This window comes from Meleagris gallopavo, chromosome Z, assembly GCF_000146605.3.
Source record: "Meleagris gallopavo isolate NT-WF06-2002-E0010 breed Aviagen turkey brand Nicholas breeding stock chromosome Z, Turkey_5.1, whole genome shotgun sequence".
NCBI lineage: Eukaryota > Metazoa > Chordata > Aves > Galliformes > Phasianidae > Meleagris > Meleagris gallopavo.
In genome coordinates, this window is record NC_015041.2 from 58,210,424 (window position 1) to 58,223,664 (window position 13,241).

The 13,241-nt window shown below is 41.0% G+C and overlaps 1 protein-coding gene across 1 annotated transcript in view; it reads left to right on the plus strand.

Annotated features, from left to right (window-relative positions):
• The window catches only part of GRIN3A (glutamate ionotropic receptor NMDA type subunit 3A), a 38,179-nt gene extending 24,938 nt beyond the window's left edge, over positions 1-13,241 (plus strand). The window contains exons 4-8 of the mRNA XM_031557369.1: positions 18-133; positions 2,011-2,162; positions 9,537-9,701; positions 10,433-10,506; positions 12,572-13,241. Of these exons, the coding sequence (XP_031413229.1) occupies positions 18-133; positions 2,011-2,162; positions 9,537-9,701; positions 10,433-10,506; positions 12,572-12,908 (844 nt within the window). The 3' untranslated portion in view covers positions 12,909-13,241. The remainder of the gene's footprint in view (positions 1-17; positions 134-2,010; positions 2,163-9,536; positions 9,702-10,432; positions 10,507-12,571) is intronic.

A 13,241-nucleotide genomic window follows, 5' to 3' on the forward strand; every position in this document is an offset into this window, starting at 1 on the left:
TTTAATGCTGAATGCAGGAATGACCCAGAGAAACTTGATGCCTTCATTATGGATAAAGCTCTCTTGGACTACGAAGTATCCATAGATGCCGATTGCAAGCTTCTAACTGTGGGAAAGCCCTTTGCCATTGAAGGTAATAATGATTTTTACAGCATGGTGCTCTATTTCACATATGTTGCATTTGCTTTATTGTAATTTGGTATTCTGATTGAAACTGTTTATGTGAAACTGAGGACCCCTTTAAGATAATGGGTAGCATTCTCAGTGATTAAGCAGAGCCAAGGCTTTGCCCTTTTTTGTGTGTTTTTTGAGCTTTCAGATCACTCACACCATCTGTTGCCATACTCTGTATAGGAATTATTCAGTACTCATGTGGTCTGTCTCCAACAGGCAGAAGGCACAGCCCATCCCACTGCTCACACTGAAATAAAGCTGCTCCTGAGATAAGGCTTGCTTCCCTAGGCTTGCTTTCCAGAATTCAATGAAGTGTATTCAGAATGCCGTTCCACAGTTTCACCGTTCCCTTTCTAAAGGCCAGGTGGGATCCCTGCTGGATCTGTTGCTAAGTGCATCCAAATTGCAGAGCCTTACTGGTCCTGCAGCCCTGGTGTATTCAGAGGGGCAGAGCAGAAGGCAGCCTGGAAGCAAAGCTGGTCAGGATCCACCTGCGGCATGAACAAACACCCAGTACTGTTAATCTCCAGGAATCACTTTTGCAATAGATGGGCAGTGAAAGCAATTGAAGTTCCTCCTTCCCTCCCTCCAAGAGCAATTGCTTTGTCTGGCTGTTCTCATTGCACATTAAAACAATCTCCTAAAGAACTGTTGCAGCCGAAAGAGGAAGGCAAAAGGAAGGAAGACTGGTGGAAGCCGAGTGATATATTAATTTCAACTACAAGCCAACAGCTCATGAGATTTTCTAGAATGTTTAATTCCACTCTGTCAGTGCTTCCTGTTTGAATTCACACCAGAGACTTGAAAGCAATCCATTTTCTTCCTGTCTTTGTGTTACTGAGGAGGACAGATGCTCAGATGCCCAGGCTGAAGCAGGACATATGTGCAGCAGCATGTTCCACCATGCACATGTAGTTGTGTCAGTCTCAGGTCAGCTCTGCCGAAAGAAACGACCAGCTTTCACAACTTTGAGTCAGTTACAGAGCGTTTCAAGGCAGGAAAAAAGCAACCCTCAAATATACATCTTAAAAGAACTGGTCTTTTATAGCACCCAACTGTGAAACAGTTAAAAGTGCCAAAAATGTATTAACGAGCCCTAGTTGTGCTCTCTCTGAAACCTTTTCTTCAGTATTAGCAAATATATTCAGCTACAAATATAGGCACAATATACACCCCTCTCTAAAGCAGCAGGACATATTTATAGTTCCTGAACCTGGCTGCACTTAGGCTGAGTCCTGTACCAGCACCCTGAAGTGGCCAAAGAACACATAATAATTAAATTCTGTCCAGAGCATACCACAGTAATGGAAAGCCAAGCCCCTGAGGCTTAAATTTTGGTGAAAAGAATACAGACTGCTCCTATGGGCACGTGTGCAGCTTCTCATCAGAAAATACACATGAAGAAAAAATGTCATAGCTGACACCACAGTCACATCCACTGCTCTAACAATGTGAAGGGATCACGTAGTCATTTACTTGGCATTAAGACCCCTCTGCATTGTTAAAGCAATGTAAACCAGAAGAACTGATGGTAAAAGCGATGTGAAGGCTGTGCTTCTGGACACAAAACAGATTTATTCATCTATCTGTACTGTCATCTTAGGTTTATGAATCTCCAGTTTTACATACTACTTTTGTGACTGTAATCATTTTGAATCTACATATCCTGTTTGTATTAAGCACACCAAGAAGTCTCATCTAAGCATTTTCAGTCCATGGGAAGCATCCAGGTTTGAACACCAGCCTGCTCTGCCATGCTGGCAGTTGATACTATTAAACAATGCACTTCAGCAAAAAAAAGCCAGTAAGAAAGATGACTGTTGTTTTTCCTTCCAGGATATGGCATTGGTCTTCCCCCCAACTCTCCACTCACCTCCAACATCTCCGAGCTGATAAGCCAGTACAAATCCCACGGCTTCATGGATGTTCTGCATGACAAGTGGTACAAAGTTGTTCCGTGTGGGAAAAGAAGCTTTGCTGTCACAGAGGTAAGTGATGAATGATGGGTGACCTAATTGAAAGTACTGAGGTTGCGCCCAACTTGCCAATTATTTCCCTTCATTCTCCACATGACATAGACATAGACATGGCATGCATCTGCAGGGAAGCATTAAGCATTAGAAGCAGGAGTCATTACTCTCAGCAGCATTGAGGTCACAGCAAAAGGAAAACATCAGCAAGGCTGTGCTGCTAAGTTAGGCTTGCAGTGCACGCGTCAGAGAGCACATCTGGGGGCAAACAGGATATGTTACATTATGTTAGAAAAAGTGATCTGCTTGCTGTACAACACATCTGTCTGATTCCACTCCATTATGTGTATCACCGCTGCCATGGATTCTGGACCATCTCACACTGCAGTGGTGGCTGAAGCAGCCAACACAAATAATGACAGAAGCGAAAGAAGCAGAGACAGCAGGAATTTAATACACCCCAAGTTACTGATGTAACCCTGGTCACTTCCTAACATGGGTAGCAGTTCTCATGTCGAAGTACAGTTACAGGAAATGGAAGCAAATCCTCTTGGATTTACAGACTGGTCTTAAATCAGAAGAGTTATGCCAGCTTGTGGCAGCTGAAGATATAGGCATTATTTATGAGAAAAAAGACTGCTCTTATCGGAATAGCGGTTTTTCTCAAGTTCTCAAGACTGTCAAGTAGAAAAGATAAAGTACCGAGAAATCAAAAGATCCAGCATGCCTGCTGCTCAGAACATAGATTTTTAACTCAGAGGTGTTCCAAAAGACATCAGTTACATGTTCTGACAAAACACACGGCTAGGAATATGTTGTCTCTTCTTCAGAACAGGTTTAGCCGAGTATTAAACCAACCCTCCTGTTGTCCAGGGATGTAGTAGCATGGCCAGTTTCTCCTGTAAAGGAAGTGCAGGCTCCTAGAGCTCTGACTCCTGCTCTTCAGTGGTCATCTGAAAATCCAGTTTATTTTTATTCAACTTACTCAATTTTTTGTGATTGCTTCAACACGCGCACACACACACACACACACACAAAAAAGTATAGTTAAATGTGCATTCGCTGCTATTTTTGATCTGGGTTATCTAAAGATTATATGATCTAACAAGACAAGTGTTGGAGGAATGTGCTTTTAATGGAGCTTACAAATGTGTTCCTGACAAGCACTTCACTCAGTGGCCTTTTTTAACTCTGCACTTTAACACAGTCTTTTGAATTACATCACATGAAAATTACCAGATGGTAATGATATTAATTACCCTAACTGTCTTAAAACTGGAGAAACAGACTTACCTCATTATTAATTCCCAGTGAAGCAATTAAATACTTTTACTAAGTGTTTGCATTTTAAAAGAGGGCAGAGAGGTCAAAAATTTACCAGAAAACTATCTTTTGGAACAATCTAAAGTCAGAGCAAGGCAAAGCCCTATGTCTTCTGAATTAAAAGTGACCCTGCACTATGTGTGAAAATGTAACATGAGCCTCTGTGGTTCAGAGGCTTTAACCACATTGGAAGGCAGCTTTCACCGTGTTACTGTCACTTACATCAACATGTGATACCTTTACCCAAAAGCCTAACCACAGCAGCCCCAAAAGATGCTGTCAGAAGTTCCAATTAAATGTGTCGTGCATTAAGTGCTTAAGATTTTATTAGTGAGAGCTCAGCAGTCACACAGACAGAAGACATGAAGGAATGCTCCATGTTCAAGCCTGTATCTTTCCCTAGCTTAATCCCTTCTAGATATCAACAAAGTCTCGTGATTATTCAGACTTCAACTTCGTGTCCACTGCGAACATTTTGATACATCTGCATCTTCTGCTTCCTTTCCTCGTTCTTCCCCTCCCTTCTTATACTAATATTTGTACCAGGGAAATGCTGATCTATCCATTTCCTCTGATGCCAGACGCTAGAATTAAAACAGAGTTTGTTACTTTCGTAATAAGAGCAAGCCTTTTATTGCCCAGAAAGCAGTAGCTGGTAGCAGTGACTGTTCCCGCTGATTGCTGATCAGAAGCAGTACCACATGAATATCTTTATGTAAAATTGCAGTGCTCTAGCCTCAAACGTATTTCTTTATGTGCCTCTATCTGGAGCACAGCACTGTGTGGAAGGGTACATCTGGACCTAATAATTGTGGCATTTTCAGTTACTTGTAATACATTTAGACATTCCTCAGTCTGCTGTTCCTCTCCCATTGCCATGTCAGCATGAATCATAGAATAGCTAGTCAAGAAAAGGATGAACCAAGGTGGGACTATAAATTCCTTCTTCCTATGGAACTTTTAGGAACTGGCAGCTTTGCAGCTTCCTGCTCATGGGAGTGGAACAGCTTGAGCACTGAGCAGTTGTTACTACAGGCAGTGGATAAGCTGAACATCAATTAGCAGTGGTCTTTACTGTTAGGACCAGTTAGCAGAGATCAGGGTAGAGTGCTCAAGAAGTGAGCTGGCACTGAGAGGTTTCTAAGGACAGTATAAAAGAGAACAGCCTGTTATGATCCAGGGGATGGTCAGCTGTTGGGGGCAACTAGCTATACATACAGGCTTCTTAATAGCTCTTAAGGTACATTTTCAAAAATGCTGTTATTTACATTTTAACTTACATTTCATTGAAAAGGTTGATTATTCTCCATTCATAAGTGTAATATAACTGAAGCTCTGGAACTTGAACAGTGATTGGCACATGGACTGGCAATTCAGTCCTAACAAATAATAGAAGGAATAAAAAGTCACACTATCCTGTATTGCACTCAGTGACACAGCATGGTTCCTTCGTACTTTCTCATCAGTGGTGGAATCCACCAATGGCTGTTCTCTGAAATCTTTGAAGAAATTGCCAAATCTTGGCTTGCTGTGTCTGGTGCCTGCATTGGCAATCCTTGGCCTCAGTATTGCACAGGATGCACCATCAGACAGTGCCTTGTTCATCCTGCCGTGATTTTACCCCATTGTCATCTGGCAATTCGTCTTTGTGCTCTAAGTTTTGACCAGTGTCCTCAAGGATCCCATTTTGTTGTCACTGGACAACGCTAGGTTTCTCCCCATCTCCCTGAAGCTCTGGTTTACTTGCTTGTCACTGGTGCACTGCAGATGTCAAGGGAGGGCCATACAGACCCCCCACAAGAAGAAAAGTAGTGCCTGTGCTTATACTGGCTAATCAAGAAAAGCCTCCATCAGTCACATGGTTATAAGCTGTTATAGTAAAACTATACAAAGAGTAGGGACAAAGTTATTGCTATCAAGATTTCCTCAGCCTGCACATATACTGTGTGGGAGGAGAGCTGGCCCTTGCTCACTGCAGGACTGGAAACTTGACAAAGGTTGTCACAAAACAATAGACACTACATTGCAAAGGGGTTGTATCTTTGTGGGACAATCTAATGACATCTGCACATGCTCAAGGAAGAAAACTGCTTTCCACATGGTCCTCAAGAAACAAATACATGAGTATTGAGTCTTGCAGCAGAGTACAGAAAAGTGTTTTTGAGCCTCTTGGAAAATGAATATCAGATTTAGATTCATCTGTCCAAATGAAGAAGAAAGTTGTGTATGTTAGGAGGAAGAATTATTACTCCCAATTCACCAGCCTGTAATGTCACAGAAACAGAGAGCCCACTGCCTAATCCTGGTGGTATTTCTGTTGTTGTTCTTCCTACTGCTGACAAGAGTTGAGTAATGTATGAGTTAAATGAAAAGGATTGGTTACAGGAGAGAGTTTTTTCCAGTTCTGTGCAGAACTTTCCTCAAGAGGGGAAAGGAACTTGTAATGTGAGACAAAGTTATTTACAGTATCTTAAAATTTGCCACTTGATACCCTGAAGCTATAGTCACCAGTCTTTGCCATGGATAATCCTCTAAAGAGATTAAATATATATTACTTCAATGCTGCCACTTCTTTGAAAGCACACAAAGCCATAAGAATAATAAATGAATAAAGAATGAATGAATGGATGAATGGATGAATGGATGGATGGATGGATGGATGCCTGTCCGCAGCTACAAGAAATGCCACAATGTGGGGACAGGGACAGCTTTTAATACTGTCTGCTTACCTAAATATATGCACCAGTGTCAGCAGGATTTTGGAAATCTGCAGAGATGCCTGAATGTCTTTAAAAATCTGCCCTTTATATCCATTTATCCCTAGTAAAGCCGGAATTAATTCTTTCTTCAGAGGAATTTTGCAAAGGTGCTGTGAAATTTAACTGCCTGATCTCACTAAAGCTTTTTAAAATCTTTGAGGGAAAAAACACTATCAAAAAGGGTAGCTTATTTTACTATTATAGCTAATACAAACATGACATCCCTACTTAGTGTTGTGTTCAGCACCGTATAGCATTAATAGCTGTGCTGTGCTGCCAACCTGCAAGGAATCCACAGAAATCTTTAGAAGCTTCTAACTAGTCAAAGCTAGACCTTGGATTATTTGATGGCCTATTTACTGCTCTCAGTACAACAAGGGAGAGAAAATTATTTGTTGTCTCTTGTAACGGGGGGTAAAGCAGGAGATTTGCACATTAAATCCAATAATGAAACACTGTGTGTTGTTTTTGCATGCTTTCCCCTACAAGCAGAAAACAAGTATTGAGCTTTCTGCATCACCTCCCTTCTCCTCAATGCCCAAAGAGAAAAGTAAACAACTCTGAAGAGGCAGCACAAACTATTTAGGTAGCAATTGGAGATATGGGTCAGTGAATCAGAAATGTGTCTCTGAGGATATATAAAAAGGCAGATACCTCCACGTCTGTTCTTGTATTTGTTGATTTCCACAAATTGCCAATTTCCCCATTTGTAAGCAGCAGATGACTTAGAGGCTGTTGCCAGCGTGTCCTCACCGCCCATCAGATGCAATTATCACAGGACTGACTATAGTTGCTTATTGCTTCAGTGCCACCACACGGGCATAATTGAGTTGCTTCTAAAAGGCAGGGAACTACCTCCTCAATTTATGATTACAAATGTGGAGCGAGAACTGTTCTTTCACCTTTGGTTAATAGAGGATACGACACATTATGAGCTTTTATTGCTAAAAAGTTTTGCAGTATAGAAGGCATTTGCTGGTTTTATGTTGTCAGCAAAGGACTTAGGCACCTGACCATTTCAGCGGAGAGGAATGCAATCGTATACAGAGAATGCAGTCAATTGCTGTTCTTTCCAAATATAACCTATGTACACACCCACAAACGTAAAAGAACTACACACAGAAGTATTGGAGCTTGCTGCTTTGATATGTATCAGCATGATACTATGAAAAGGAGAGGCACCCTACCAGGTGATTTCATCTATTATTTAACATATGTGTGCTTCTTGAATAACTGTGAAGAGCTGATAGATTGCCTTCTTACAAGGGTATGTAAGTCTGCTGATTTTAGTGTAGATCCTCACTCAGACTGTCAGGCACACTGTGTTATTTCTCCTCTAACTCTTTGCATGCCATTTATTCTCAAGATTTCCCTCTGATGTTCAGCCTTTATCAGGCAGCTCTTTCAGAGTGTTATCTTTTTTATTGCTAGATGAAATGCTATTGAAGCCTTGTTTCAGCACTGCCCTTCCCAGTGAAAGATGTCTTGTTTGGGACAATTTCAGAAGCTATCCATTACAAGTGAAAAACACATCTGGGATGCCAGGGTTGGAATTTCTTTCTCCTGTTCCCAAGGAAGGTAGAAAACTATTCTGCAGAGCTGACAGGACAGTGAACCAGACCTTCATCAGCATAAATCAGCACACTTTACTGTAGACAACAGAGTTGTTTTTCATGTGAAGATCGGGCCAACTGTTCTTTCTGCAGTTCGTGCTAGAATGGCATCAATCACCAAGCTCAAGCTGGAGGAGATGTCTCAGGTGTGCAGGAATCCCCACTGCAGTTGCCATGGTCTATTGCCAGTGCAGCATGGAAGTGTTCATAATACTGAAACTCTGTTCTTGTTAAAGAAATGGGTTACACTGCTTCCTTTCGTTGTGTTCTAAAGAACAGAAACCAACATAAAAACCAGAAGAGAGAAATAATTCTATCAGTAACTCAGTTAAAAAAAAAAGAGAGATTTCAGAGCCTTCAATTTCAGTGAACTCATCACAAATTAGCTCTTTAGCTTAAAATGACCTCTTAACAAGATTTATCTAAAATTGTGATTTATCACAGGTTGGATATTAGGAACAATTTCTTTTTGTGATGATGCATTGACATGGGCTGCCCAGGGAGGTGGTGGAGTCACCATTCCTGGAGGTGTTCAAGAAACGTGGAGGTAGAGCACTGAGGAACATGGTTAGTGGGCATAGTGGGGATGGGTTGCTGGTTGGACTTGATGATCTTAGAGAATTTTATCAACCTTAATGATCCTGTAATTCTGTGATCTAACTTTGAACTAAATCCAATTTATTTTCTAGATTGCACAGTTGTAGTGCTAAAAAAGCACAGTCCCTGTGCCCACCACACAAACAAAAAACTCAAGGAATGCACAGGTCAATCATTCAAGGTGTGACAGACCATCCAGGTGGCATCTCCTGGCATACAGCCCTACCCATGCAGTTTTTACCAACAAGGCAAATAATGTTCTTCAATAGAAAGACAAGGGTAAAGTCTATATTCTTGGAAATATTTCCCAAATAGTATTTGGGCAGTAACCATTAGGGAGACTTTTTAAGTTGCTGATAAATTCATAAGTGGGTTGTGGTGGCATGAGAATAAAAGTACATCATACGTATGCCTGACCCACACATTGGAGTTCAGGTATTTCTGGTATAGACTGCTGCTGTACATGATTCCACAGTCTTCAAACATGATTAAAGAAAAGAAGAGATTCAAATTAATTAAAGACTTCCTACTCTACATTAAAAGGGTGGGTCAGGGGAAGTCAAGGTGAGAGTGTTTCTGTTTTTCGTAGCACAGTTACATTAATGTAGCGAGTGGAGAGATGCTATGTTTATGCTACTACTTCAAAACATTTTTTCCATGACCTTCTATCAAGGGCAGAGCACGAAAAAGGCAGTTAGTGATCAGTTCTCAGAAAATAGGAATAGTCCTAGCTCACTGCTGATGAAAGATTTGCTCTACAGTTCATTGACTGTATTCCTTGAAGCAGTATTTGCTTTCACAAACACAAGTGCAAAGACACCACAAGTACTGGATTCTCCTATGTTCAGCACTTCATCTCATTAGCAAGACAGCACAGTGATGAAAATCTCTCTGTATGGCCCGAATAATTTCACTCCCATTTGTGTGACATAACACCAGGTTCTCAAGAAGCCATGCAGCACAGAAAGGCTTTGTTGTGACCAGGATCCAGACTGCTGTATATCCAGTCAGACCACATTTCCAAACAAGAAAATATAACTGTCTGTTAAAATAAGCCAGCAGCTTCCTTCATTAACTTCCCCTTTTGATTTTATTCACAGACACTGCAAATGGGCATCAAGCATTTTTCTGGGCTCTTTGTGATGTTGTGCATTGGGTTTGTTTTATCCATTCTTACTACCATTGGGGAGCACATAGTGTACAGACTGGTGCTACCACGAATCAAAAAGAAATCCAAGATGAAATACTGGCTCCATACAAGCCAGGTAAGAATTCAGTAGTGACCCCATGAAAGTCATGTGGAAAAGAGCGTTGTATAAAAGGTTGTAAGAAGAGCACTGATGAATGACATCAGAAGGATAGCAGCAGTTACTGGAATTTGAAGAGGCTCACTTAAGGGTGAAATTAGAAGTATATAGGAGTTGCTAGAAATATTCACAGTTCACAGAGGGGAACTTCTCCATTTGCCCTTTTAACCTCACGTTTTTTTGGACACCCAAAACAATAGTGTTATCCTAGTCTGAAAGATTTTATCTTACTACAGCAGGTTCCCAAATTTTGATGCGTGCAGGAGGTGCTGGCTAGTTTATGCCATTATTCTAAGGAATATAATAGAAGAAAATTGCTCTAGGTGTTTGCGGTAAAGGAAGATGTTACGCTGCAGAAAAAGGCAAAGAAAATAAGAGTTTCTATTGCTTTCAAGCAGTAGAGTGAAAAGAGCTTCTTTAGAAAATAACACCGTTTGCTAAGACTTTTCTTCAGAACAATTCTAACACTAAGGATTGTTTGCCAACTATCTATTCACGTTTCAGAGTGCCCTTTCTCAGGAAACCATGGGAAAAAAGATTGCTGTAATGACAAAGCACAGACATTGCTTGTATCCTTGAAAATGCAGAATAATTTATGCTTAAGTCCATCACACAAAGCCCAAATTGTTTATGTATTTATGGAGCTATTTTTAATCTTGCTTTTAGTAATTTATTTCTTTTCCCTCTAGAGATTACATCGTGCCCTGAACAGTTCATTTATTGAGGACAAACGCCAGACTAAAACAAAACGAGCAGAAAAGAGGTAGGAATTTTTGAATGCCTTTAAAACAAACTGTAGAAATTACTGTGATATGAAGTACTCTCTGCCAGGATATCTATTTATGGATCTAATACACGTCAAACATAACAACAACAACAACAAAGAAATAATAGACATGACAAAGAAGTGAAGCAAAAATGAGCTGTTTCCAACAAAAAGCATTAAATCTAGAAATCTTGTTCTTTCATGATTTCCCTCATAGAATAAAAGCATTCCATTCAAAGCACAGACTTTTCAGATTTTTAGGTCTGTTGCTGCTGATACTTCTTCATAAAAGAACCAGGAGATGAGTAGGCCTTGTGCAATAGCTTCACAGTGAATGCCAGATCAGGTGGTACATATGTTTAAAAAACTTTCAACTTTATTATTTTTCAGAATAAGTACTAAAAAAAACTGAAAAAACGCAGTCCTTTTGAAAGCCTTTGTCTCAACATTTGTTATTGAAAAAGGTAACAAACTTGCCTTGTGTTCATAGATTGTGTGCTGTGAAGAGCAGACAGTCTGACTTATCTATTGCAATAAGGACCACAAGGCATTCTCTTAAAACTAAACATTTGCTCAGTAACGCAAAGCTATCGGTGCACTTTTTAAAGACACTGATATCAGTAATTGCTTTTCTGCAGATGGGTAGAGTCTTCTTGGCTGCTGCTGTGTGTTTGGTATGACTGAAACACCACATAACTTCACTCTGTCCAGAACACATAAATGTACATTTTGTTCAGTTCGTTACTGCTGTGCCACTGTCAGCAGATATAAGAAGAAACACATACGGGCTTCTAGACTGAGCTAGATCATCTGTTTGTATCTTTGATGATTAAAAAAATGACGGGCTAAACTATTTGCCATGTACTGAGCAATGCAAAAACTTTGCATGTGGTGTCCAAAAGCCCTACAGAGAAAAGCTCTGAGAAAGAACTGCACAAGTATTCTTTCATCATTCAGACTGAGCATGTGCTGCTGCCCCAGAAACTCTGCTTGCACAGCACCCAGCCCACGAGTGTTTCTGCATGGTGGTCTAAGTGTGGTCTGAGCTGCTGTTTGCACAGAATTGTGGTGAGTTTAACTCAAAACACCTAGTAGTGTGGTACCCAGCTTGCAATCAACACTTACACATCAAGGTGCAATCCAGAGCTTTGAGATGAATTGCATTATTACACTTTATTTTGCTCCTGCTGAGGACTATGTAGTTACTACAAGCAGCAAGATATAGAAAAGAGGTGGAAAAAAATTGTATTACGGGTCTTGTGTTTACCTCAGAGAGGAAACTACTCAAGTTGCAACTTTCTAAAACTCCTTAAAGTCTGTGCTGAGAGAGAACTTCTCAGCCTCAATGGCTGAACTCTAAAGGTTTTTGTTTGCTTGTTGATACCCGAGTGCTAATTTTGGTTTGGGGCCTTTGTTAGAACCAGCTCCCCAGACCAGCCAGCCACAAGCAGCAGGATTTATGGCAGTAACTAATGCTTTATCAAAGAGCTTCAATTTGTGAAAGAAAAGTACATCAGAATTGACGGTGATAATGACTCACACTGGGAAGCTCGTGTTGCTGTGCTGCAAGGTTATTAAGCCATGTCCATTCCTTCAAAGCACAAGGAGCTTTCAACAAGAAATCAACACATTTTCCCCTTTGTCTCTGCACACCAGAGGTACTCGAGGTACCCCCTTCCCCCTCCATGAGAACAAATTACAGCACCTTAATGGTGTAACAAACTTTGGATATTGCATCCACAAAGCTTTCAGAGAGCTCCGGAGGCAGACTTAAGTCTTCCAATGCTGGAGCTGAGAGTACTGCAATTCAGTAACTAACATTAAAAAAAAATGTTGGGGGAACTTGAATTTTAGGATTCTTTTCAAGTCTCAGCTGCAGTTTACCACAAGCATTTGGCTGTTTGTGTTCATAAATTATGCTTCCGAGTAATAATAATTAAAAATAAAGAAATTATACATATTAGTGATAACAGCAGCATCGTACTTCTCCAGTGGGATGGATCACAGGGAGGAGATGCATACACATAAGATTTTGTACTAACTCTCACACCTCTCTGTTCAGGTCCCACGTAGGGAACAGCCAGCATGCCGTGTGGAATACAGCCAACACAGGCAACTGTCACCGGAAAAAGTACATCTGCACTGACGAAGGGCAAAACGAGGTGACGGTCCGACAGCACCAAGACATCCCCCTGCCACAGGTGAGGAGGGAGACTCCGGCTTCTTTAACGACCAACGGGAAAGCAGAGTCCCTCAGTATTGCTAAGACCTCAGTGATGCAAGAGCTCACAGAGCTGGAGAAGCAGATCCAAATTATCAAGCACGAGCTGCAACTCGCCATGGACCGGAAATCAGAGCTGGAAGAATATCAGAGGACAAACAGGACTGCAGAGCCCTAGGCCAGCACACTTGGCCCCTTTCCCCTGTTCTCCCTTCCCTTGTCTGTGAAATTTGTAACACACTTTTGTAATGCCAGAAAGAGGCATAAAAATAAAGCAGGCAGTATGCTCTTCATTGAGAGCAGAGTTGCAGCAGCCCACAGCCACTGCCACCATCCTGAGTCCTCCTCCTTTCATAGCAAGTTTCTCTTTCCCATGGCCAACACCAGCCATTCCCAAGGGACTAGAGAAACAAGAAGTGTCTGAAAAGCAAGAGTCTCTGATTCCTTCACTTGTCACTACAGTGAAGTTTCCTCTTTTTTAGCCCTTTCTGTGCATTAATTCAAAAGGAAA